At 40.0% G+C, this 27781-nt stretch overlaps 9 protein-coding genes and 1 non-coding gene across 10 annotated transcripts; 5 read left to right on the plus strand and 5 right to left on the minus strand.

Annotated features, from left to right (window-relative positions):
- Positions 1 to 3201: 3201 nt before the first annotated feature.
- Positions 3202 to 4308, minus strand: LOC132564396 (iron-sulfur cluster carrier protein-like). The gene has a single exon (XM_060229046.1). The coding sequence runs from the start codon at positions 4306 to 4308 to the stop codon at positions 3202 to 3204; it is 1107 nt and encodes a 368-aa protein (XP_060085029.1).
- Positions 4309 to 4470: 162 nt separating this feature from the next.
- Positions 4471 to 5385, minus strand: LOC132564397 (tRNA-specific 2-thiouridylase MnmA 2-like). Its single transcript, XM_060229047.1, has one exon. It carries the CDS (start codon positions 5383 to 5385, stop codon positions 4471 to 4473), a length of 915 nt encoding a protein of 304 aa, XP_060085030.1.
- Positions 5386 to 5477: 92 nt separating this feature from the next.
- Positions 5478 to 6068, minus strand: LOC132564398 (probable GTP-binding protein EngB). Its single transcript, XM_060229048.1, has one exon. It carries the CDS (start codon positions 6066 to 6068, stop codon positions 5478 to 5480), a length of 591 nt encoding a protein of 196 aa, XP_060085031.1.
- On the minus strand, positions 6068 to 7228 carry LOC132564399 (valine--pyruvate aminotransferase-like). Its single transcript, XM_060229052.1, has one exon. It carries the CDS (start codon positions 7226 to 7228, stop codon positions 6068 to 6070), a length of 1161 nt encoding a protein of 386 aa, XP_060085035.1.
- A 906-nt stretch (positions 7229 to 8134) lies between these two features.
- On the plus strand, positions 8135 to 8206 carry Trnac-gca (transfer RNA cysteine (anticodon GCA)). Its single transcript has one exon. It is a non-coding gene; the product is annotated as a tRNA-Cys (tRNA).
- A 13249-nt stretch (positions 8207 to 21455) lies between these two features.
- Positions 21456 to 22097, plus strand: LOC132564400 (pyrophosphatase PpaX-like). The gene has a single exon (XM_060229053.1). It carries the CDS (start codon positions 21456 to 21458, stop codon positions 22095 to 22097), a length of 642 nt encoding a protein of 213 aa, XP_060085036.1.
- A 6-nt stretch (positions 22098 to 22103) lies between these two features.
- On the minus strand, positions 22104 to 23981 carry LOC132564401 (exoribonuclease 2-like). Its single transcript, XM_060229054.1, has one exon. It carries the CDS (start codon positions 23979 to 23981, stop codon positions 22104 to 22106), a length of 1878 nt encoding a protein of 625 aa, XP_060085037.1.
- Positions 23982 to 24144: 163 nt separating this feature from the next.
- LOC132564402 (diaminopimelate decarboxylase-like) lies at positions 24145 to 25449 on the plus strand. The gene has a single exon (XM_060229055.1). The coding sequence runs from the start codon at positions 24145 to 24147 to the stop codon at positions 25447 to 25449; it is 1305 nt and encodes a 434-aa protein (XP_060085038.1).
- Positions 25450 to 25511: 62 nt separating this feature from the next.
- LOC132564403 (4-hydroxy-tetrahydrodipicolinate synthase-like) lies at positions 25512 to 26216 on the plus strand. Its single transcript, XM_060229056.1, has one exon. The coding sequence runs from the start codon at positions 25512 to 25514 to the stop codon at positions 26214 to 26216; it is 705 nt and encodes a 234-aa protein (XP_060085039.1).
- A 192-nt stretch (positions 26217 to 26408) lies between these two features.
- LOC132564404 (4-hydroxy-tetrahydrodipicolinate reductase-like) lies at positions 26409 to 27176 on the plus strand. Its single transcript, XM_060229057.1, has one exon. The coding sequence runs from the start codon at positions 26409 to 26411 to the stop codon at positions 27174 to 27176; it is 768 nt and encodes a 255-aa protein (XP_060085040.1).
- The last annotated feature ends 605 nt before the right edge of the window (positions 27177 to 27781 follow it).

Below are 27781 nucleotides of genomic sequence, written 5' to 3' on the forward strand. Positions count from 1 at the left end.
GCTAGTACGAAATTTATTCATTCCCATAATACGGACTAGTTCTGGATGAAGCCCCTGGAGACCTAAATCAAAAACTGCTTGTTGACCAGCATCACGAATTTCTTTTTCGGTATCTTGTGTAACAGAATGGTAAACTTCTTCAATTCTTCCGGGTTGGATACGGCCATCTTCTATTAACTTTGTTAGTGTGAGGCGTGCGACTTCTCGACGTAATGGATTGTGACAGCTAATGACAACATGGTCTGGGGTATCATCAATAATAAGGTCAACTCCTGTAATCATTTCAAAGGTACGAATGTTACGACCTTCTCGCCCAATAATACGACCTTTCATTTGGTCATCAGGTATAGGGATTACCGATACTGTTCGTTCAGCAATATACTCTCCAGCATAACGATTAACAGCGCTTGCTATAATTTTTTGAGCATTTCGGTCGGCTGTTTCTTTTGCTTGCTCTTCAAGATCACGTCCTATGCGTGCTGCATCTAATTTAGCCCGCTCTTCAACTTGTTTTAATAATTCACGACGAGCTTCTTCGCTCGACATATTGGCTACTTTTTCTAGCGACGTTTCTAATTGTTTACGCTGTTCGTCTAACTGTAACAATTCTGCTTCAACAGATTTTAAAGAATCTGCAAGTTCTTCTCCGCGCTTTTCAAAATCTTCTTCTTTACGCTCTAACCGTTGACGCAAGCGATCAATTTCTTCTTCTCGTTGATCTAATTTTCGCTCACGGTCACGTAGCTGCGATGTTATTTCGCGTGTTTCTTTTTCAAATAGGTCACGATCTGCTTGTAGAGCCTCTTTACCCTCAACAATAGCAGCCTTTTTTAGAGTCTCTATTTCTTTTTGTATACTCTGAGTAAGAGACTCAGCCTTACCTTCTGCTGCATCAACAATCGTTTCAGCACGACGCTCTGCTTCGAGTACTGCGGAAGCTGCGGCCTTTCGGGCAAGAAGGTACCCTAAAACGCCGCCGATTAAGGCTAACACGCTGATTAGCAGTATTGATACTGTTTGCTGTTCCATTATTCGATACTCCTTTTATATAATTCATCTTTGCGGAAAGAGACATCACAATACCTATTGGTGTCACAATACCAGCAAGATTTTTGTCCCAGGTATCAACAGGGACTTGATAAACAAGTTGAAAAGGGAAGGCACATCCATATGCTTGAATATGGGAATGTGCCAAAAGGCGATCATAAATACCACCACCTTGACCCAGCCGTCTTCCAAAGTAGTCGAAAGCAACACCCGGAACCAGTGCGATATGAGGCTGAAGCTCTTCAGCATATAACGTCTTCGGTATCTTGTGTGGCTTTATTGACTTATTTGGCATTTGGGTTAGACGATGCCAGGCCCATTGTTGGTTTTTACAAACAGGAATAACGATTGTTGTTCCTAATCTCAACCAACGTTCTACTAAAGGTAAAATATTTGGTTCTGTAGATGTTGGTAAATAGGCAGCTATGACTTTATACGGAGGTGCCTTAAGAAGGCGATATACCAGCTCGACAATACGCGCACTCCAGCGTTGTCGTAAAAGATTCGGTAACCTTTTACGTTGTACTAAGAGACGCTGTCGTAAAAATGATTTGGGATCCACCATCGTTCTCCGATACCAAAGATACGACAAACTATATTTCTACGAATTTAGTTCTTCGTACTTCAGCAACAAATAGGAAACCCCGTAAACTTCAGGACGACGGCCGAGAACCGGCCTTTTCAAGTGGGTACCGTATCAGAATGTTCGCTGTCCTCCGTACAGGCATAGCGTAGAACCTGAGTGACAGTTCCCCTATTTTTTAGTATTGGTTCAGCGCCTCTAACATCCTAAAGTTTACGGGTAAATTTTTACCCTTATAACCTAAATTAGGCGACAAATGAATGGAGTTGCTTTTCCCAAACTTCTAAATTTGCACTGACTTGATCACACAGTTCGTTATATTGATGTTCTAACACGTTTAACTCCCTTCCTAAATGAAGTAACCCTAAAGCAAATAGCCGAACTGTATCAACAGTTCCTGTCTGTGCCTGGATACGACTTAAAGCTTCCCGGACACGGGCAATATTTTTCTGTAGAGATTCTTCCGGTTCAGTTGTACGAACCGTTAAACTCTGTCCCATTAAGTCGACGGTAACGGTTCGTTTGTTTTCCATATTTCTAATTCTTGTATAACTTTGTCTAATCGTTTTTTAATCGTTTCCGCTCGACGATGTTCTTCTAAAAGTTCGTCTTCAAGCGTATATATACGTGTCTGTAGCCTTGAAATGACTTCTTGTAGTCGCTGTTCCTCATCGGGAGACGAAGGTAACTTTGCCTCTGTTCCTAGTTTGCCAACCAGTTTGTCAAATGCCTCAAGCTGCTTTACTAAATTTTGTTGCCGGTCTTTCCAAGCTTCTCGATTAAATAGTGTATTTGCAGCCCCAACCCATGGGTCAGTTCCTAAGGTCCTATCAGCAAAAGAAGAAGACATATCAAGGTCAGTTTAGCCTCCTGTCTACAGACTGTCAAAACAGCTAATCTTTAACGACGAAGCTTGAGGTTTAGAGATACTGTAGCCAATTCTAGTAGCGAGGAATGGCCACAAATTTGTTTTAGCGCTTGAGCTGCGTTACTCAAGCCAAAGTCTGTAAAGCGAAGTGGAATAGGCTCTACTGTATAGACTGAAACAGTTCCATCTTGACCGGTTACAGCCTGGACAACTAGCTCTACTTGAACGGCAATAGCTGCTAACGTAAGTACTCCTATAACCTTTAAGTTCTTTATATGGCCGATTTCTTTACCTAACTCTCCGAACTCTCCATCTATAGATTTAATTTTAAATGTCGCTTGTGGGTACTTATCAATTTTAAAAAAGGTATTTTGTATATTTTGGTCTCGTACAAGTAGTCCTGTATCTAAAGATTTAAATGGAATCGTAATGACTCCTTGAGCTGTCTGTGCTTTTGAGTCAACTTTAATATTTCCTTGTAAACCAGAAAACGTCCCCTTGACTGGTATATCATCATTTTTGATTGATACAAATGAAATCTGACTTTGTGTTGTATCAAGACGCCAGACCTCTGCAGCGCTAACTATTGTTGAACTTAATGAACAAAATATTATCAGTAACAAGTTCATGCGTATATGCTGCATTGTAAACTCCTTCATTTTTACTGCTTATTTTTTTTATAAGGGTTTATATTGCCCTTTGATTAATGTAAACGGACACTTTCCTCTAAAAGTTTTACCACCTTTTCTGCAATCTCATGAAAAACTTGTGTATTCTCACTTGCAGGATCTGCGATAACAATTGGTTTACCCTGATCTGCGCCACTACGAATTTTAGGATCTAGAGGTAGCTCTCCTAAAAAAGGAAGGTTACGATCTGTTGCTGCTTTACGGCCACCGCCATGATCAAATAACTCGTAACGTTTACCCGTATCAGGAGCGACAAAATAACTCATATTTTCAATAATACCTAATGTTGGCACATCCATTTTCTCAAACATGGAATGCCCACGAATAACATCTGCTAGGGCAACATCCTGAGGGGTTGTAACGATAATAACACCGTCTATTGGTGTTTTCTGGACAAGGGATAGTTGAGCATCTCCTGTCCCTGGTGGCAAATCAACAACAAGAATATCTAATGCTCCCCAAGCAACCCCGCGTAAAAATTGTTCAATCGTTTTCATGACAAGAGGCCCACGCCAAACAACAGGTTGTTCGTCTTCTATCAAATAGCCTATCGATATTGTTTTTAATCCTTGAACTTCGATAGGATAAATACGTTGTTGTTCATCAGCAACAACCTCAATATCTTTGACGCCCAGCATAATTGGTTGACTTGGACCATAAATATCAGCATCAAGAAGACCTACATTTAGACCACGAAATTTAAGTGCATAGGCTAAATTAACTGCAACTGTACTTTTCCCAACTCCACCTTTACCACTGGCAACGGCTAAAACATATTTAACGTTTTCTAAGCGTTGTCGATCTGCCCATGGGTCTGGACTTGTACCATGAGGTCCTAATGGTTGCTGTGGCGTTTGTGATTTTGCATTAGGCGATACATTTGGGAATCGTTTGACCTGCATTCGTATATCTGGTTCAAGACCATGTTCTTTTAGCGTTGTTTCAACAGCAGTACGAACAGCATTGGGAATTTCGTCGTTACGAGCAAGAATATCTAATACTATACTTACTTTTTCCCCTTCAAGATCGACACCTTGGACAACACCATAATCAATGATGTCTCGATCTAAATTAGGATACTTGATCGTGCGTAGTAAGTTTACAACATCATCTCTATTCATAATAAATACCTTACTTTCAAAGCTTTTAAATTCTTAAGTGTTCGACAGCTTCTAACTGTATCGGTGTAACAACAAGATGTTCCCGATGATCTTGAATTATTTTTTCAATAATAACTTGGTTGTCATCTCGACCATCGCTATAGCGTGCCACAATACGTGCCATTAATTGTTCTTCTTGAACATTGGGAACACCAATAACAACGGCCACGGGACCATGACTTCGGCAGCACGTAAGATAGGTCGGCTTCCTGCATGACGTTCAATAACGGCATTTTCTTCTTGGTAACGGCCAACGACAACTTTTGCACGTTCGCTCATACGAAAATGACGGCCAACACCGAGCAAAATCACATCTTCTAAATCTAAACGCCGATCAGGATCAAATTGAAAAAGATCCTTAAATTTCCGGGCATAGTTTTCGTCAGTTAAAAAACAGCACCCTCCGGCTGGCTGTTCATAATCCTGAATACCAAATTCTTTTGCCAACCGTAATTGTTCTTTACGACTACGGCCAACAATATCATATAACTGTTCACGGTTAACCCAACCATTACGTTCCGGTAATGTTGGTGGTAAAAGTTTGGCAGAAAGTGGCATGAGAATTATTTCTTCAAGGCCCGCTTTTTGGTGGATAAAATTTAGGTTTCGTTTTACTTGGCTCATTGGCCGCTGCCCAATAACTTCGCCTGTAACAATAAAATCAGCTCCTATTTCCTGTCTAAACTGTTCAGCGTACTGGAACATATGAATACGACAATCTTTACAAGGGTTTACACCTGAACCTGTACCATATTTTGGTTTTGTAATGATATCTAAATATGTTGATGAGATATCTAAAATCTCTAATGGTATACCAAGGTCGTCGGCAACTTTGAAGGCTGGATTTTGAGGTACACGGCCTTTTGCATCATGTTGACCGGTACGTCGTTTATGCTCAGTGATACACAACCCGGTATACAAATGTAAACCAATAACATCAATATTCTGCCGCAATAATATTGCCGCGGCCAACATTGAGTCAAGGCCTCCACTTAAAAGTACTACAGCTTTTCGTTTTTTCTCTTTAGGTTTGTTCATCGTTGCTTAAGGTCTTTTTTGATCGAGACCTTATTTTAGGCTAGGCATTCATTTTTCAACAACTACTCTAAATATAAAGATATCTATCTGGTTTATACCTGAATTAATTGTTCTATAGATTTCCATAATTCGATAATACCTTCACCAGTTGTTGCACTAGTCCAAAGTAGGTCCTCAGTTCTAACACCAATAGAAACTGCAGCACGGTTTGCATAGGCATTCCTTTTACCACGTGCTACTTTATCTGCCTTTGTCAGTACAAGTAGAAATGGTAATTCATATCTATTAAGAGCATCGATTAACTGAAGGTCTAAGTCTGTTGGTGCATGTCGGCCATCTAGTAAAACAAAAACACCAACTGGTGATATTTCTTCTGTTAGATAATTCTCAATACTACTACGCCAGAAATCACGTAATTTTTTAGATACTCGTGCATAACCATAACCCGGAAAATCGCATAAGATAAAACGATTGTCAGCTAAATAAAATTGTAAAGCTTTTGTTTTTCCTGGTGTTTTGCTAACGCCGGCAACCTTACGTCGTTTAAATAAGCAATTTAGCAAACTTGATTTACCGACATTTGAACGACCGGCAATAGCGAGATGAGGTAAGTCTGTACGTGGCCATGGCGGTTTCAATGTTTTCGCTATTTGGATAATCTCTGGCTGTTTCTTGCGTCCCATTACTGAACCTTAATCCACTGATTTAAACGTGTCAACGCTTTTTCTATAATAGGTACAGATTTTGAAAAGCTAAAGCGTAAAAAGCCTTCTGCCTGTGTACCAAAGTCAATTCCTGGTGTTAAAGCAACACCACACTGGTCAAGAATCTCATCTGCTAAAGTAAGACTTTTTTTGCCCGTCCAACGAAAATCAGCAAGTAGATAAAAAGCACCCTCTGGTTTAGCAAATATATTTATACCCAAAACATCAAGGCCTGACATTAGTACCGCTCTCCTTTTCTGTAACTCCTTTAACCATACTTGACGTGTCAACTCAACTTGCGGATGTGTCAAAGCTGTAATACCACCTGCTTGTACAAAAGGGTTAGCACTAATCATCAAATTTTGATGTATTACCTGTATTTTCTGTTTTAAGATGCGAGGAAAAATACCATAACCTAAACGATATCCTGTCATTGCATATTTTTTCGAAAATCCATCTACAATAATAATATTTGGTCGGTTTAACTTTAGGCTAGAGGGTACTGGTTCACAACCATATTCAATACTACGATAAATTTCATCGACAATTAACCAACATCCTAGATCAGCAAGCTTTTCTAGCTCTTCTGGTGTTAAAACAACACCTGTAGGGTTTGCGGGAGAGCATAAGATTATTGCTTTTGTTCTAGGTCCAATGGCCTGTCGTAAACTATTTGGATTTGGCCGAAAGCCATCCTCGGCTTTCAATTTAACAGTCCGTATTTTTATATTTAATAGTTTGGCAAAATTAGCATAGCAAGGGTAACCAGGATCAAAAAGGATAACTTCATCGCCAGCATCTAAAACTGCTGCCAGTACCATAAAAAGTATTGGGCTTGTACCTGTTGAAACAAGAATTTGCTCTATTTCTACAACAATATCTTCTTGTAAAAATTTTGTTGCAATAGCTTGACGTAATACGTTATTACCAAGTGTATGTGTATAATTCTGAGCTCCTGATTGCAGTGCTTCGATCGTACTTTCTTGTATCTCTTTTGGCGTCTGAAAATCTAGTTCTCCAACTTCTAAGTGACAAATCTGCTGCCCCTCTGCTTCTAGTTTGTCTGCTTTAGCCATAACCTCCATCACATAAAATGGAGATATGTCACGTTTTGACGATATCGCCTGAGTAAGCTTCATTGCATAAGCGCCTTTAAAATTTTAGAATAGTTATAGAAAGCTATTTGCAGAATATATGTAACGTAACAGAATACATTACATATTCTTTAATACCGTCATGTTGGCATTATTTATCCCTAAATATCAATTATATCTATCTCTCGCTGTAAGACAGGTATTATGGCTTTTAATTATAGTATTTGTATCTGGTTGTTTTGAATTTCAACAAGAAATTTTTTTGAATGATGATGGTTCAGGGAATGCAATCTCAAGTTATTCTGCCCTGGAAACGTTTGCAGAAACAGGTCCATTAGCAACTTTTTTCAAAAAAGAAAATGGGAAAACCTCTTTTGATCGCAACGTACTTCAAAAACGTTTTTCGGAACGAACAGGCTTATTCTTAAAAAATATTGATATCTGGCAACGTCAAGAGACACACTTTGCGCGTTTACACCTTGACTTTACAACTATTTCTGCTTTAAATGAGCCAAATTTACAGTTTTCTTGGAACGTTGAAAATGGTCAAAAAATTTTTCGTCTTATCTTTCGACAAAAGAAACAGAGAATTGACGAGAGCCCGTTACAAAAGTCTATTTTGAACAATAAAAACTTAAAAGATAAAGGCCTACGTTTCAAAATTCATATGCCAACAAAAATTTCGGAGACAAATGCGGAAACAGTTAATTGGAATGTTGCTGAATTTTTTATTCCACTTAGTCGTTATCTAGATTCTAGTAATAATTCAATATTAGTTTTTTATGCGAAAACAGAAGCAACTATCTGGGAACAGGTCAAAAGTTGGTTTTCTAGCTTTTTTTCAGACTGAAACCACCAAACTAAGATCCTATAAATATCTTCCTAGAATAGTTTGAATTTGTTACACTATTGACTCTATTTTTATAGATACTTTTTTGTCAACCTTGTTTAGGCGGCGTAGCCAAGTGGTAAGGCAGCGGACTGCAAATCCGTTATTCACCGGTTCGAATCCGGTCGCCGCCTCTAACTGTACACTTTTCTGATTGCCCAATCAAAAATTCTACTTTTACTTATATTGAACTATTTTATAGTCATATCCCAAGTACAACTTGATAAAAATTGATTGTTTTGTCAATATCCTGGACGGTCAAAACAATATAATTAATATGGGTAACAGTCTTCAGAAGCCTAAACATTTCTTCTTGGATAAAACTTATTAAGAGCAATAGTAAAAATACGTTAATATTGATATCCGATTCTTTATGATTAATTGACGCTACATATGTTTACTGCTAGCTTATTGATTCTAAGCTTATTTTAAATAATTATTTTTATATGATTTATGTCATTAGGGGGGCTCAAATGACAAAACTACGACACAAAATTCTCATTGTTGATGATAATCAATATATTTTAAGTTACTACGAACGAATGTTTGCTACGTTAGAAAATTCTTCTCTTGATTTATTACTGGCTAAAAACGGTGAACAAGGACTTGAAATTCTACAAAAAAAAGGACCTGTTGGTGTTCTCATCTTAGACTTACACTTACCGGACCTTAGTGGTTATCAACTTTACCAAATGATCCGAAAGCTACCATTTCCTCTTAGTCATACTCCCATTATTGTTGTTTCGATGAACCTACATCACCCCATCGCTGTACAATCTTTAAAAAAAGACATGCCTGATCTTGTTGCCTGCTACTCTAAACCTTTTGAAGATCAAGAGCTATTTGACTCTATTGAGTTAGCACTAGGTGCTCGCATACGTCTATAGAGATAAATATACGATTATGTTTATCTCTATAGAATAGTAATCATACTTATTGCCCAAAAAATTTAGGTGTATATGTGTTGAGATCTCCCTGAGAAAAAGATGATTTTTCTTTTATCCAGGTTGCAGCTTTAAATAAGGTTACTAGCCAACGATCACGGTAATTCTGATCGGTATCAATAATATCACGGCGAAACGGAACTTTACCTTGCTTCCAAAGTTTCTCAAAATGGGCTGCCATTAAAACGGCTTTAGTATCGTCTGACGCAGCAAGTACCGCTAATGGTCTATTCTTTGGAGCTGGGGCATTTGGTAGCTTGTGTTGTTTTGTCTTTGGGCCAAGCGCTATAGCGCCAGCATACCGTTCGGGAAAGATACCTACCATTAACAATGCATACCAACCACCTTCTCGAATTCCAGAAACAAAAACCCTACCAAGGTTTAAATCGGGTGTATTCAAAAATGGTGTTAAGGCACTCTCTAAATAGGACTGGACCATTTTGAAACCTGCCAATGGTGGCCAGTAATAGACGCTACGATCAGGTGCTGGAACCGGTGCAGAAACAGAAACTGCGGCAAACCCAGCCTGAACAAAGATTCTGGCAAAATCCCTAACATCTTGACGACGCTGGCCTTCACCATGGAAAAGTAACATTACCGGCCAACCGTTTTTGGGAGGAGAGTCTCCTGGTAACAAAATTTCAGCAATACCAACCTCTGCAAATTTAGGTTTCTTTTGAGAAGTTAACTGGGTATCTTTTTCTATTTGTATTTGACCTGACTGTTTTTTTTCTGTTATTTGGCGATCTTGGCAACCAATAATAAAGACTACGCTACATAAAAAAAACCACCGAACAAACCTGTTTAACATATTACTCTGTGTTACAAACATTACCTTCAAACCTAGCATGGACAATTTGTTGCCGCTGATCTATTTCAAAATATGTGTGACAGAAAAAACGATCACTATTACTTTTAGAACGCTCTTTATGAGGGCTGATTAAACGAAAATGATTACCCGATTGTAGCGCTGTTTTATAGGGTGGGATACTGAAAAGTACCTTTTCTTGACTTTCTTGTTCAATATAGACATAAACAGAATTTCCATTTAGGCGAACATCTTTATGGTCAGGCTCCCCCCAATACATTTTCATTTGCGAAATATCTTTACCAACCCAAGATTGCAACATAACTCTGTAGTTTTTGTTTGTTGCACAACTAAGGTTTAGCCCAATTACTAAACTTATCAACAATTGCTGATAAAAAAGATAACGCGTAGAATGGCTCATCATTTTTATTTTACTGTGATTTACTATTACACTAGTAAATCATATAAATTTATTTATTACTTAAACAACTATATGAAAATCGCATTAGTACAAAACTCTCCTCAGCAAGACTGTCTAGACAGTAACCTTACAATAGGTTTTGATTTATTGTCTCAAGCAGCTAAACAAGGTGCTAAGTTATGCATTTTGCCTGAGATGTGGCCTCGTAGCTATAGCGACGCTCTGGAAATAGACTCTAGTAACAACTACTGGCAACAAGTCTTAACATCTTGGTGCCAGCAATGCTCAGAGCTCGGGATCTATGCGATTGGAGGACTACCACGTCACTCAAAGACTGGTACGTTATTCAATACTTTATATGTTATCGACCCTAATGGCTCGGTAATTTGTCATTATGACAAATTACACCTTTTTAGTTTGATGAATGAACATCAACGCTTTGGATCTGGAGACCAAATTGTATCTTGTACTTTAGGAAATATTACATTCGGCCTTACTATTTGTTATGACCTTAGATTTCCAGAACTCTATCGTGTTTTGCGTTCCCAGGGTGTAGACGTTTTTATTTGTATTGCACAGTGGCCAACAGAAAGAAAAGATCACTGGGAAACGCTATTACGTAGTAGAGCGATTGAAAATCTCTGTTATATGATTGGTGTCAATCGTACGGGAACGATCCTCTCAGCCAAAGGAAATTTGGTATTTCCTGGCTGCAGTACTGTTGTTGACCCTTGGGGAGAGATCTCTGCGACTATGGACGACCAACCAGGTATAACCTTAGCAGAGATAACTCCTAAACGTGTTCAAGATATTAGATCTATGTTCAACAGTTGGGATGATCGTCGCTTACACATATCAAATGAGCTAAACTCATGAAAGATACAAAAGATTTGGAATTCATTTCTGAACGTATCTTCGCCTTACGTAATGGTCAGGACAAACCCGATATTTGGATTGCTTATAAAGGGTTAATCTATGATGTAACCCATAGTCGGTTTTGGCGTAATGGTAAACATTATGAACACTGGGCGGGGCAAGATTTAACGGACGAACTTGCAAAAGCCCCCCATCAAGAGGAAGTATTTATGGACTTACCTATTATTGGCAGACTGGAGGCCTCTTAGTATGCAGGCTATCAAAACAATATTCGAACGTAAAAAAATTACAAAGGCTGTTCGTCTGTTTGGTGACTACTGGCGTAATGGTTGGATTATTTTACGTAATTTTATTCGTAAGCTTATTCATCAGCGTCTAGATTATATTTTGATTCCATTAACAGGAGATCTACCAGAACTACCTCAACAGCGCCCTTGGTGGCAAAAGCTGTTATCACAATTACGCCCAGGCAAACAAGCAACCACAAACTTAATGGAATTACGTGATTGTTTAAAACAGGCACAAGCTGATGAACGCTTGCAAGGTATTATTTTCAAAATTGAAGATCTACAGGTGGGCTGGGCCAGAGCTCAAGCGCTGCGCAAAGCGATTCAACAAGCGCGAGATCAAGGTCTGAATACGTTTGCCTACTTAACACAAGGAGATTTGCTAGGCTACTACGTTGCAACAGCTGCCGAAACAATCGTGATTCCAGCATCAGCAGATTGGCATATTTTAGGCTTGCGTGTTGGCGGTATCTTTCTTGCAGATGCTCTAGAAAAACTAGGGATCCAAGCAGAGGTCTTAGCAGTCTCTCCCTATAAAACTGCCGGGGATAGTCTCGCTAGAAATAGTATGTCACCAGAACAGCGGGAAATGCTTGACTGGCTTTTAGATGGACAATATGAAACGTTACTTTCAGATATTGCTACCGCACGAGACCTCACACCTAAAGCTGTTCGTAGCTTTATTGACCGTGGTTTAACAACGCCAACAGAAGCAGCTACAGCAGGTCTAGTTGATCAAACTGGTTATGAAAGAGATTTACCAGCAATTATTCAAGAAAAAACAGCTTGTAAAAAAATACCGTTTATTGTCTCTGGCACAAAAGCAACACAGCATCTTTTAGAACCTCTACGCTGGCGTTCTGAACATTGTATTGGACTTGTTGCTGTTGAGGGTGTCATTGCTCCTGGGCGATCTCGCCGCAATCCTATGTCGGCACCTATGCCATTTATGCCAGATGTTACAGCAGGAGCTGAAACCATTATCGCGAACCTACGTTCTGCTGCTAATAATGATAGTATTTCTGCCATTGTTTTATATATCAATAGTCCAGGCGGTTCGGCTGCAGCTTCAGATGCTATCTGGCATGAAGCTGCAACCATTGCTGAAGAAAAACCGCTTATCGTTTGTATGGGGGATGTTGCTGCTTCTGGTGGTTATTATATTGCTGCAGCAGCACAAGAAATTTATGCAGCACCTCTTACTTTAACAGGCTCTATTGGTGTTGTTGCGATGAAACTTGTTACCTCAGGCCTCTTTGCTAAATTACAAATTGAACGAGACTATTTAAAACGAGGTCAGTTTGCACACTTATTTAGTGATGCTAGCCCACTAACAAAAAAACAACGACAACAGCTAGAACAAAGTATTGATCGTGTGTATAAACAGTTTTTAGCAGTTGTCGAAAAAGGCCGCGAGCTTAGTTTAGATAAACTAGAAACGTCTGCAGGTGGACGTGTTTGGCTTGGGCAGCAGGCTATAACTCATGAACTTGTTGATCATTTAGGCCATTTACCAGATGCCATTGCAGCAGCAAAACGTCTTGCAGGTATTACAGATACAACACATTTTTCACCGACAATCGTTATTTCTGATCAGGAAAGTGAATTACCAAAACAAGAAGAAGAGGAGTCCTCATCAGTATCTTTACTCGAGCTTATGCAATCCAGTCAAACTTTAGCTCAAAAATTGCAAATGCGACCCTTATTGATACCAGAGATATTCTTCAATTTAAAAAAATGAGGCAAAGGCTGTTGTTACGTTTATTATTTATTGGTTTTATTCAATTTTTTTATCTCTCCTGCCAAACGCACTTTAACACACAAACAGGTTCTGATTTACTCAGACCAACAACAGATATTTTAGGTGCTGTTGCCTCAACAGATCGGCTAGCAACAGAAGCAGGTGAAACTATTTTACGTGCCGGAGGTAATGCCATTGATGCTGCTGTTGCTACAGCATTAGCCCTGGCAGTTGTCAATCCACAAGCAGGTAATTTAGGTGGTGGCGGCTTTGCTGTCATTCGTTATGAGCAAACTACAACAACGCTTGATTTTCGTGAAACAGCACCAGCTGCATCGACTGCAGAAATGTTCTTGAGACAAAATCAAGCACTTTCTGCTCAAGCTTCTCGTATTGGTCCTTTAGCAACAGGAACCCCAGGTGCGCCACAAGGCTACTTTGTGTTGCATCAACGTTATGGGAAGCTACCCTGGGATCAAGTTGTCGCTCCTGCCATTACACTGGCAGAGCAAGGCTTTACGGTTACACAACGGCTATCACAAGCCATTGAACGTAAAGCAAAAATTTTCAACACTTTTCCAGAAACTGCTGACTTCTGGTTACCCAACGGTAATCCACTTCCCACTGGTAGCACATTGAGGTTACCTAAGCTTGCTAAAACCTTGCGACAGTATGCTAAACAAGGCCCTCAAGCAATTACATCGGGAAAACGTGCACAAGCGATAGAACGCCTTTCTAGACGTTATGGTGGTATTTTAACCACAACTGATTTAGCTAATTATCAACCTATCTGGCGTCAACCTATCACTATTTCTGCCTATGGTTGGCAAATAGCAACCATGGATTTACCTTCTTCTGGTGGTATTATTTTAGGACAATCATTGCTTATGCTAGAACGTTTGGGTTGGCCTTACGATATATCAGCAACCAACCAACGCCAACATTTATTAGCAGAGGTTTGGCGTCGTGCTTACGCAGATAGATATCTATTAGGTGATCCAAAAACGACGCAAGCTACAGCTACTGACCTGTTATCAGATACCTGGATTCAAAAACGCGTTGCTGATATCGATCAACAATTTGCACGCCCCTCCAAACTGATCAAGCCTTGGTCTCCAACATTAGAAAAAAAGCATCAAGAATCGAAGGAAACAACACATCTCTCGGTCCTTGATGCAGACGGCAACGCCGTTGCGATGACGGTGACATTAAACGGTAGTTTCGGCTGTGGATTATATATACCAGAAGTCGGCTTCTTCCTAAATAACGAAATGGACGATTTTACAACCGTACCAGGACAACCAAATATGTTTGGCCTCATTCAAGGCTCGGCAAATAAGATTGCACCTGGCAAACGGATGTTAAGTTCGATGACACCAACGATTGCTTGGAGGGGGCAGGATTTACTTGTCCTTGGTTCACCTGGCGGTTCAAGTATTCCAACAGCAACGATGCAAGCACTTGTTAATCGCCTTTTATTTCGACAACCCCTTACGAATGCCGTCCAGTCTCCACGCCTACACCACCAATGGTTACCAGATACTTTATTTTACGAACCCAATGCTTTAACAGATAAGGATCAGAAACAACTAACGAAACGAGGTCATAACCCAAAACCATCACGATGGCATCTTGGTGAAGTCCATGCAGTTGAATACATTATTCAAAAATATACCGCTGCTGCTGACAAACGGGTTGCCAATAGTGCTGCCAAAGTTGTTTATAGAACAAAGTAAATACTCTAAATAAAGGCTTAACAATGAAACTTGTTTTGAATCTGTCTGTGTTATGGTTCCTATTTACAACTCTAGCTTTAGCTAATGACTTTGAGGCGATTGCATCCTACATTGACCAAATTCAAACGACTCCTGGTCGTAAAACTGCTTTGATCATAGTGGATATGGAACATGCACGACTAAAACCAGGCTATGCTGGACGATTTGATACACGACCAGGAAATTCTAGGTTATGGGATTTGCAAAAGCAGCTCCTTCGCAAGGCTCAAACAGATAACCTTGATATTATTGATGTTAATTTTTATAAAGACTATAAAGAAGGCATGCAACAAGAACTTGTTGGAAAACTAAGTGAAAAAATCAGATCACGTACTCTGGATGATATCCTAGATTCTGGTATAGAAGACTACCCAAATTATCGTTACTTAATGAAACCTGCTGAAAGTGCATTTCAAGATACGGAGCTTAGTACATATTTACGTGAAAATGATATTACAGATTTAATCGTCAGTGGCTATCATCAAGACTGTTGTATTGTACAAACAATACGGGATGGTTTAAACGAAGGGTTTAACGTCAGTACAAGTAAAGAGCTCACCGCTAATAAAATTGGAAACTTTCCTTTTGATGCTGATCATCAAAGTCTTTGGCAAGAGGTTGAATCTCACCCTAATTTTCATAAATTAAGCGAGACACCAATGCTAGAACCAGAAACGGCCTTTCCTTGTAGCATTCAATAAAACAGATAAAAGTATATCTCAGGTAATCTAAATAACTTTAGCACCTTGCTACTGTCAAAAGATACAACAGATTTTATTTTTTTACAATAGGCTGAAACCGTAAATCAGCTTCAATGTTGACCTGCTTATCTGCGGCGACCAAGAGTAACTTAGGTGGTTTTATACCAAAGTCAGTCATATCGATATCTAACGCTGCACGTAATGCTAGCACGTCAGGGTCTGTAACATCTGAATTAATTGCTGCAGTAATTGGCTGTTTTTGACCAGCAATATACAATCGCCCAACAACAACGCCAGAAATGTTACCTGATGGTGCCTGAACGACATCATCAATCTGTTCGATAACTAATGTTACCAAAGGAAATTGAGAAGCGTTAACAATTGTCCGAATATTGGAATCACGGCTTTCATTATCTGAACTAAAACTTTTCCAAGCGACTTGGATTGGAATATCTTTTACACCTGACAAATCTAGTGGTTTTTTAGGGTCATAGCTTGGCTGTTTTAAAAGTTTAATATCGGTACCAACACTTGTTACATCATGTAAAGGGTGATGTACATTGAAGGTAATACTTGAGGGCTCTGTTAGCTGATAGTCAGCGGCATTAACAGAAACAACAGACGTTAAAAAAACCAATATCAGCATTATTTGTTTATACATGTTGATCGCCTTTCCTCATCACAAGACAATAGATAAATCTAAGCTTAGAACATTTAACGTATCGCCGAAATAGATGCATCGTTATGTTTTGAACAATACAATTTTAGACGATAGATAACACGTTTAGCATTATACAATAACAATGCGTCTCCTTTCTTGGCTTATGCAAATTTCTAAATTCTATATATGCATTTATGTAAAAATCTGCTAAGCTTGATCATTAGTTTCACTTTCTAGGGGGAAGGATTGATCATTTGTTATGTTTTACGCTGATCTTCATGTCCATTCAAAATATTCTCGTGCCACAAGTAAAAATGCAGATCTAGAACATATGTCCCTATGGGCCCGTAAAAAAGGTATTCATGTTATTGGTACTGGTGATTTTACACACCCTGCTTGGATTCAAGAAATCAAGGATAAACTTATTCCAGCCGAACCAGGCCTTTTTCGTCTAAAACCTGACATTGAGCACTGGGTGGAACAAGAGCTAGGCCCAGGAAACAGCACTCAACCGACACGCTTTATGTTAGAAGTTGAAATCTCAACGATCTATAAAAAAGGTGATAAAACACGTAAAATTCATCATTTACTATATGCACCCTCGGTTATTGCGGCCGAAAAAATGATTACCAGTCTAGATAAAATTGGGAATCTCAAATCAGATGGCCGGCCCATTTTAGGCTTAGACTCTAGAAACTTATTAGAAATTTGCCTAGAATCGGATCCAGCGTCTTATCTTGTTCCAGCTCATATTTGGACACCTTGGTTTGCCGTACTTGGTGATAAAGGTGGATTTGATTCTATTGATGATTGTTATGGTGATCTGGCAGATCATATTTTTGCCATCGAGACAGGGTTATCATCAGACCCTGAAATGAACTGGCGTCTATCTATGCTAGACAAATATCGTTTTATGTCTAATTCTGATGCTCACTCACCTCCAAAATTGGGACGTGAAGCCTGCCTGTTTCATACAGATATGAACTACTTTTCGATGAAACAGGCCTTAGAAACAGGTGAGGGTTATGGAGGCACACTCGAATTTTTCCCAGAAGAGGGCAAATATCATATGGACGGTTGCCGTAAATGCGGTGTCCGCCTTGCTCCTAAAGAGACGTTAGCCTTAGAAGGGCGCTGCCCTAGCTGTGGACGTATCATTACGGTCGGCGTACAGCACCGTGTCAATAGCTTAGCAGACAGAGAACCCGGAGAACGTCCACAAACGGTTGATCCTTATACGAGTTTTGTGCCACTCCCAGAAATACTATCTGAAACCTTGGGTGTTGGCCCTACAAGTAAACGTGTACAACAACGTTACGAGCAGGTACTTCATCATTTTGGTTCAGAGTTCTATATTCTTAACCAAGCACCCATTGAAGATATTCGTAAACGAGAACCTTTACTGAGTGAAGCTGTTTCACGCATCCGTACTGGCGATGTGATCCGTGAAGCTGGTTATGATGGTGAGTATGGTGTCATTAAATGTTTTACGGAAGCGGAGTTAAGACAGCGTAGTGCTGTTCAAGTTCTCTTTGAAGTTGAACCACAAACAAAAACAGATACTAAATCACTACCTAAAACACCCCCGAACCTGCAACATATTACTAACCGCAATCAACAACAGCACCCTTCATCTAAACCGCAGAAACCAAGTTTAGACCCAACGCTGCTGGATGCTCAACAAGCACAGGCACTAGAAGTAACGGAGGGTCCCCTATTAATGATTGCTGGTCCGGGTACAGGTAAAACGCGTACATTAACACAGCGTATTGTACATTTGATTTCGGCAGGCCAGATGCAAGCATCAGCTTGCCTTGCCATTACGTTTACCCGGCGTGCAGCAGCTGAAATGCGGGAGCGTTTGGCACAAGCAGCACCTAAAATAGCACCTGAGATTACAGTGCATACTTTTCATAGTTTAGGTCTTGAAATTTTACGGACTTATCAGGAGCTAAGTGCCCTACCACCTGCATTTCGTATTGCTGATGAAACGATTTGTTTACAGCTACTTATGACTCAAGAAAACCTTAGTAAGCGTCAAGCTAAAGCGTGCTGCAAAGAAATTTCGGCCTGGAAGCGTCAGGGCAAGCAATCAGATTCACCGCCTAAAGCTCAAATCTATCAGCAACTCTTAACAGATGCGGGTTACATTGATTTTGATGACCTCATTTTAAAAACCGCCGAATTGCTTGAGACGCAGACAGAAATCTGTACATCCCTACAACAGCGCTATCAGCATATATCTATTGATGAATACCAAGATATCGATGCTAATCAGTACCGCATTATACAAGCACTTACTCAAAAAACAGCTAATCTTTGTGCCATTGGTGACCCGGATCAAGCTATTTATGGTTTTCGTGGCGCTAATGTTGGTTTCTTTTTACAATTTCAGCAAGATTACCCTAATGCCAAAGTGATCTATTTATCTCGTAACTACCGTTCTCAGGCAACGATTGTTGAGGCATCCGCACAACTAATTAAGCCGGCTTCTCTGGTAACAGATCGTCAATTTGATGCTGTACGTCAAGCTGAATGCAATCTAACATTGCAAACAACCCTTACAGATAAAGCTGAGGCCGAATTTGTTGTTCATTCTATTGAACGTTTGATTGGTGGTTCAAGTTTTTTTTCAATAGACAGCAATCGTGTAACTGCTGAAGATGATGGCAATTATACCTTTAATGACTTTGCTATTCTATACCGAACAGAAGCTCAGTTAACCTTATTACAAGAGGCGTTAGACCGATCTGGCATGCCCTATCAACATCGCAATCACCGTTGTTTAATTGATGTACCTCTAGTCAGCTTACTACTTGACCAGTTAGACCCCAGTGTCAAAAAACCAATACGCCTACAGCTACAAGAGGCTATAGAGGCTCTGCAGCAGTCCAATAGTTTTTGTTTAGATACAGAGCACATGCCACAAGAACTCATTCAAGCAACCCCTGAGACACTTGAAGCAGCATTGAAGTTAGCTAGCGAAAAATTACTTGCTATCATTGACACGGATGATCTGAGTGTAGAACACTTTATTGCACAAGTTGAGTTAGCTACAGATATTGATACTTGGGACCCAAGAGCTGAGACCATCCATCTTTTAACACTCCATGCCGCAAAAGGGTTAGAGTTTCCTGTCGTTTTTATTGTTGGTTGTGAAGCAGGTATTATGCCACACAGCTGGGGACAAACAGCGTCTCCAGAGATATTTGCAGAGGAACGACGTCTTCTCTTTGTGGGCATGACACGCGCACAAGAGCGACTATTTATCTCTCATGCGAAGCGCCGTTTTTGGCAAGGTAAGCAACGAGAAATGTTACCATCACCTTTCCTTCAGGATATTGAAGACAGCTTATTGCTAAAAACACAAGGAGAGGTCAAAAAACGATCGCCTAAAAAAGATCAATTAAACCTATTTTAAAACATTGATCCCTTTTGGGGGTTTGTTATTTTCTTATTTGCAAAAATATTTTTATATACTTTATTGAGAATCATAATAAAAAGGATTATAAATTATGAACGTATTCAAGGCTTGGTTGCCCAAAAGACGAAAGATGTTACTGCTGCTAGTCATATTGTTTACAACACACGTAGCTGAAGCTGGTGTTGAGGAGACTCTTACATCAATAAAAACTGAACTGACTTCTGGTAAGAAAATTGCGATTGTTGTTATTGATGCTGATGAACCTGAAGCTTATTTTGACAATGTCGCCGAGCTTCATACTAAATACAGTAATATTAACGAAGCGCTAACAGGGCTAGGTGATCTTCCTGAATCAGTAAAAACAAATTTGCATGTTGTCTATTCGAATGTTTATGAACCAGAAGATGGATATATCGAACCTATCGATGATAGCTTAAAAGAAATTGTTGGCAAATTGAAAGCTAGACAATTTCTTAAGCAGAAAGATAGTATCTTTGCTGAAGACAATTTTGGTTTTGTGGACACTCAAGAGGGCTTTTTAAGTTACCTCAATGAACAGAATATTCAAAAAATCTATCTTATGGGTAAATATAAATGTGCCTGCATTTATAGAACAGCCAAAAGCGCACTTCAACGTGGAATTCCAACGTCAGTTGATGATGCTCTCATGTATGACAGCTCAAGATTAAGAACATGGAGTACAGGAGAAGATAATCCAGAACTGGTAACTCAAAGGTACCAACAGCTTAAGGAAGAATTTCCAGATCTATTCGAATTAAACCTGGACCCTTCTTGTCATTCATAAAAACTGTTAATAAGAGGCTACCGTAAGTCACGGTAGCCTATCAAAATATCAGGAATTTTTATATCCCTTAGTTTAAAAGTGCATCAATTTCTTGTTTAAAACTTGCAAGTGGTCTAGCACCAGAAATAAATTTACCATTAATTAAGAAAGCTGGTGTTCCACGTGCTCCCGCTTTTATAGCATCTTGAGTATCGGCATCTACTTCAGGCTTTGTTTCCTGATTCTCAAAGCAAGATTTGAATGTTTCTCCCAGATTTAATTTTTTACCAAGCCCTAAGATAAATTCATTACTAATGCTACGAAAATCATCAAACAAGGCATCGTGCATCTCAATACCCTTACCTTGTTTATTTGCACACTGTAAACCAATACCAGCAGCTACAGCTGCTGGGTGAATTTGTGCCAACGGTAAGTTTTTATACACAAAGCGCAGTTTATCACCGTATGCTTCAAGAAGTTGCCGATATGATTGTGTATAGAAACGACTACAGAACGGACATTGAAAATCACTAAATTCAATAATCGTAACAGGAGCGTTTTTTGGCCCAACAGTAACATTGAAAGGCCTGATAAGCTCCTGCCAATTGTCAACAAATTTAGGCTCTGGTCGTTGGTTAGGCCTTGTAGGGGCAGCAGGCCTTGCTGCCGGTGCAGGAGCTGCCGCGACTTCTTTTAAGGTTGTTGTTAAAGCTGTAAATTGCTCCTGAATTAGCCAGCCTACTCCACAAATAGCAACCAGTGTAATCAGTTGCCCTATGAGTACAATAACTAGCAGTGGAGAACTACTCTCTTTCCGTTCGTCCATATCATCCATAATAAACCTCCTTAACCTGATATCGTTTTAAATTATAATAACGATACGTTTTATATATGAATTTAGGTTATAACAGTTATATCACGTTCCAGCATCAATATACCATTGATGTGTAAATAAATAATGATGCCTAGCACCGTAAACTATACACATATTATTTTTGATCTTGACGGTACACTTGTTGATAGCCGTGAGCATATACTACGTTATAACCGTGATCTTTTTAATTTTTTCAAACGTCCATTTCCAGAAGACGAAGAAGAACTTTTTTATACGTTAGATAAAGATGCACTTGAACGAAGATTTTTCAAACCGGAGGATGCAAACCAGTTAGCAACCTTTCGGAAGCAGAACCCTTATATCAATCGCCTAAATGAAATAACACCTCTTCAAGGTGCGACACATCTTTTAACAAAGCTGCACCATCTGGAGGTACATCTAGCTATCGTCACCAACCGTGGGACAAGTACAAAGCGTTTACTAACACAATTAGGCTGGTTACATTTTTTTGATTTTATTGTCTCTGCTGATATGTTGAGCAACCCAAAACCACACCCTCAAGGTTTAATTCAGTGTTTATCAGGCTGGCAACAACATCCCAAAGATACATTATTTATTGGTGATAGCGCTATAGATGCAGAAGCTGCTGACTTGGCTGGTTGCCCGTTTGTACAAGTAACAGCGGTCTCTCCTCCTCTGCCACAAAAACGTCATTTTTCACAGCTTGAGCAATTGCTAGTTTGGTTATTACAGTCTAAGACTACTTAGCACTATTTAAGATTGAGCTGTCACGATAAAAACGCCTTTATCAGCATCGACATCTTCAAGACGAACGGGAAATGGTTGCTGCCAATCAACAGTATCTGCTGGAAGATATGCTAAAAGATCTAAAGGGCTTATACGTACACGTAAATAGTCTTGGCTACCACCACTTAGTGGCGCAGGCTCTGCAATTAGTTCTAGATCAGGATAGGCTTCTAAATAACGTAATTTCCAATATTTTAGTGCTAATTCCATCCAGCGTCGTCGAAGCGTAAAGGCAGGTTCACTTACAGTAATCCAATGCTCTATTTGTTGCTGGCTCATGGGGTTTCCTGTTGTTAAGGCTGTAAGCTGATGCTGTGCAATAATATCGATAAAACGTCGGATAGGACTTGTTGCATAAACATACTGCAGAACACCAATGCCTTCATGAGGTGCAGGTGTTGTTGTTACACGAGTATATAAGGGTTGCGAGTTTCCATCCATGGTACGAAAAGGGGCTGCAATCTTTGCCTGTTTCAAAAGGTATGCAAATCCAGTATTGGCAAGAATCATCAATTCACGAACTACTGCTCGTGCCCCTTTCCATGGTTCTCGTCGAACAAAACCTGTAGGATATCCAGACTCAACGTTAATCGAAACATCTGGCCGACGAATATCCCCTGCGCCATTATTACGCCTGGTTTGGTATAGAAGCTCAGCCAGTTGTTTTGCCGTAGCCCATGTATGAGGCTGATTTTTTTGAGTATCAATTTGAGCATAGCTTGCTGTACCTGCAAGCTTTAATAGACCGCTTTCTAACTCTGGTGGACTTTTCCAAGATCCTGAATTTGAATCAATACGGAACCGTATCAGTTTTACAGGCCGGGCTTGTGCCTCTGAAAGGCTATGATAATTCATACCTAGATGCGGTGGTAATAAAGGGATTGTCGCTGTTGGTAAATAGGTACTTGTTGCGACAGTTGCTAAATGGTCTAAATTTTGTTTGGTTAAAAAGGAGTTACCAGAGACATCTGCAATCGCAATCTCAACAATAAATTCTCCAGGGACTTCAAGGACACCAAAAGCATCATCACGATCTTGTGTACCAGCATCATCAATGGCCCATAGTGCTGTCTGCGGCTGTAGTGTCGTTACAGAAACAGGGTCAACTTTGTCATTAACACAAGAATCAAGCCACTGCTGATGTTTTTGTAATAAAGGATCACCATGCTGCCAAGCATCTACTTCACCCAATTCTTGTGCCCACATATAGGATTCTGGCCAAGGGCTATTTTGGCTCTCATAAACTACGTGAAAAAACTTTACCATTCGAGCTATTGTATGTTCGCTCAGATCTTCAATAGGCTCACCATAAGCAAGATATCGCATTATCGAACGCCACTCCGGTTCTGGTGCTTGTAGAATTTCTTGCCGATCTAACTTGCCTTCTGCCTGACGTACACGAAACTGTTCATAGGTCTGTAATAATGACTCTTCCTGTCGGCGTTGCTGTAATCGCTGTTTTTCAGCTTCACGTTCTTGAGGTGTACGTAAACGAAATTTTGTCCTACCAACTCGAGCAAAGCATTCTGGAGCTAACCATAAATGTTGCCACAACACAGCTAACTCTAAACCTGAAACCCCTAGTTGTTTAGCAGCATCTGCAACGGTAAATGTTTCCTGTAGATCTGTTGCTAATCGTTGCCAAAGCTGCTCAGCATCTTGTGTTTGTGTAGAAGAGGCCATTATGCTTTGAACCTCTTCCAAGGTTCCCGGTACAGTAATAGCTATATCTGTTTGTTTTAGTTTTTTTGTTTGACCTGTACCGTTATCGACAACAATACGTTCAGCGCACTCCTGTACATTGCCCCATTGGGGAAGCCCATGTTGTACCCAGCCAACAACCATACCAATTTTTATCGTGCGATCATCCATGACAGGTATGGTAACAGTATTTATAGAAGCGTATACTGAAAAAGTCTCGGCAACATTGCCAAACTTGTTGATAGACTATTAAATATTTTTTCAAAATACACCTACTACTCGAAAATAGCTTTAAGAGAATCGCATCATGACCATCTGGCAAGACCCTTGGCTACCATCAGGTTTCACACGACACCATGGGAATCTCTTCTGTGAACAGATTCCTGTTTCAAAACTCGTTGCTCAATTTGGCACGCCACTATATGTTTATAGCGCCAGTCATATAGAAGAACAAATACAAAAACTACATCAAGCCTTTGCGTCAACTAATATGTTATGTTGCTATGCTGTCAAAGCAAATGACAACTTAGGTATTTTAAAACTTTGCAAAAATTTAGGTACAGGATTTGATGTTGTTAGTGGAGGTGAACTAGAACGGGTTTTATCTATTGGGGCCGACCCAAAAACGGTTGTCTTTAGCGGTGTCGGCAAAACAGAAACTGAGCTGCTAAAGGCTGCCCGTTTAGGAATCTGTTCTATTAATATTGAAAGTACTGCGGAAGCCGAACTCATTATGAGACTCGCCAAGCAGTATGATGTAGTATTTAATGTCTCTATTCGTGTTAATCCTGATGTCGATCCACAAACGCATCCCAAAATTGCAACAGGACTTGCGGGCTCAAAATTTGGTATTGATATACAAACAACACGCAAACTCTACCAACGGCTCCTACAGGCAAAAAATATTCATATTAGTGGCATTGCCTTTCATATCGGCAGTCAACTACTGTCTCACCAACCTATTATCTCTGCATTAAAACGGGTTCAGCTCTTAGTAACAGAATTACAGCAGGAACATATTAATATTAGCCATATCGATATAGGTGGTGGTTTTGGTATTCAATATACAGTGGAGCAACAACCTCTAGATATTCGCCTATTAGCTCAAGACGTCCTAACTGAATTGACCTCTTTTACAGGCAATCTGCTTTTAGAGCCTGGTCGCTGGCTTGTTGGTAATGCGGGTATTTTGTGTACAACAGTTCTCTATACAAAAACTACTGCTAGTGGTAAACAGCTATTAATCGTTGATGCTGCCATGAATGATTTATTACGCCCGGCGCTTTATGATGCACATCATGACGTTGCACCAATGACCGTAAAAGATACTAACGAATGTTTAGCTGTTGATCTTGTTGGGCCAGTTTGCGAATCTTCTGATGTTTTAGCGAGCCAAGTCAAACTACCACCACAAGTCCCTAATGATATTCTGACACTTTTGAGTACAGGTGCCTATGGTTCTGTTATGTCAGGAACCTATAATACACGCCCAAGACCTACTGAAATTCTTGTCAAAAATAATCAATTTGTCGTTTTACGTCACCGTGAGACAATGGACTCACTTTTACAAAGAGACCAACACCAACTTAACTGGCAGCCGCTATCTTCTTGACACTAAGAACTAGATCCTGGTTTAGTAAATAAGTTATAGACAATTTAAGGGCGGAACGTATTATGTTTAAAGGTATCTATATTGCATTAGTCACACCATTCCATGAGGATGGGTCTATTGATCATGACTGTTTAGCAACACTTTGTAACCATCTTATTGAATCTGGAGTTCATGGCCTTGTTCCCTGTGGCACTACCGGCGAAAGTGCAACATTATCACATCAAGAGCATCATGATGTGATCAAAACAGTTGTTGCGACTAGTAACAACCGCGTACCGGTTATTGCTGGTACGGGCTCTAATGCAACAGCAGAAGCAATTGAATTAACCACTGCTGCTAAAGAAGCAGGCGCAGATGGATCCTTACTGATTACGCCTTATTACAATAAGCCAACTCAAGCGGGACTCCTTACACATTTTGAAGCGATTGCTAAAGCAACACAATTTCCGCTTGTGCTCTATAATATTCCAGGCCGTACAGCGATTAATTTAGAGCCAGAGACTGTTGCAGAGTTAGCAAAATTACCAGAAATTGTTGGTATTAAAGAAGCAACAGGTATTATTACGACCTGTACAGATATTTTGCGACGTCTTGAAAGACCATTTTCTGTATTTGCAGGCGATGATGCCATGACATTACCTATACTCTCTATTGGTGGCTGTGGTGTCATCAGTGTTGTTGGTCAACTTTTGCCCAACAAAATGGTAGCTCTGTGGGATGCTTGGCAAGCCAAAGACCTACAAACAGCCAGTACAATTCATCATTAACTTTTTCCATTGATTGAATCACTATTTATTGAAACAAACCCTGCACCTATCAAAGAAGCACTATATCTATTAGGATTATTACCCTGTGCAGATCTACGAACACCTCTTGTACGTATTACTCCTCAATCTCAGTCTATTTTGCGTCAAGCACTGCTAAAACAAGACCTAACATTAACGAGGTAATAAAAAACGATGTCAATAAATATAGCTATTGCTGGAGCTGCAGGCAGAATGGGACAACGCCTTGTCTCCTTAACAAAAACAGCTGAAGATCTTGAGCTTATCGGTGCTTGGGAATCTGAAGGTCACCCGGTAATTGGTCAAAATGGTGTCGTTGCAACTATGCAAGAAGCTCTTCAACAAGCACACGTTTATGTTGATTTTACACGCCCAGAACCAACCCTTAAACATCTTGCCTATGCGTCAGAACAAGGTATTGCTGCTGTCATTGGCACAACAGGCTTTACAAAATCTGTTACCGAATTATTTGCACCGTTTGCAACGAAAATCCCTATTGTATGGGCACCAAATATGAGTATTGGTGTTAATGTATTATTAAAATTGGTCGAAGATGCTGTTTCTGCTTTAGGTCCCGATTTTGATGTTGAGGTTTTAGAAATGCACCACCGTTGGAAAGAAGATGCCCCCTCGGGAACTGCAAAAGCATTACTACGCTGTATTCAAGCAAAACGCCCAACAGCAGATAACATTGTAACTGGTCGAGAAGGCATTACCGGTGCTCGTTCTCAATCAGATATTGGTGCTATGACCTTACGTGGTGGTGACGTTGTTGGTGACCATACGGTTTATTTAGCAGGTCTTGGAGAGCGCTTAGAACTAACGCATCGTGCCCAAAGCCGTGATACATTTGCCTTAGGCGCATTACGTGCGGCGCGTTGGGTTGCAAAACAGCAACCAGGACTCTACGATATGCATCAAGTACTTGGTTCAAAAACATAAATGCTAAAATCCATATCTGTCTGGACACCAGGTCTAGTTTGGCTCGGAGTCGGTTGTAATATAGCACCTCACCGCTATCATTGGCAGCGGATTGTTCAAACGCTGACCTCTTTACGAGGCTTTGAGCCTAAAGTTTGGAGTTCAGTTAGTGTTAACCCTGCTTGTGGGCAGTATGTTCGGGGTACATTTTGGAATGCTGTTGTTTGTGGTCAAGTCTCTACCGCACCAGTTGAATTGTTACGCCGTCTGAAATATGCTGAAGTGCGATTAGGACGCTTCCGGCAAGGTAACCGACCTGCAGATTTTGATATTCTCTGGTGGCTTGATGGTCTAGGGTGGCGTACATTAAAAACAAGCCAGCTCACGATACCACACCCCAGAGCGAATACAAGGAATTTTGTATTGGGTCCCCTTTCAACACTCTCTGGAGATATACCAATACCAATTCCTCGTAAACTTGCTGCTTTTAAACGTAGACAAACAAATATACATTATGAAACGTAACATCCTTTTATTTCTTCTCTTATTTGGCATTTGGCTCCTGTGGTCAGGGCATTACACACCTTTGCTTATTGGGTTTGGTTTCTTGTCTTGTGCTTTTAGTA

Source organism: Ylistrum balloti, unplaced genomic scaffold (genome assembly GCF_031769215.1).
Source record: "Ylistrum balloti isolate Yb309-2 unplaced genomic scaffold, AGI_CSIRO_Ybal_v1 Utg372256, whole genome shotgun sequence".
Classification (NCBI taxonomy): Eukaryota; Metazoa; Mollusca; class Bivalvia; order Pectinida; family Pectinidae; genus Ylistrum; species Ylistrum balloti.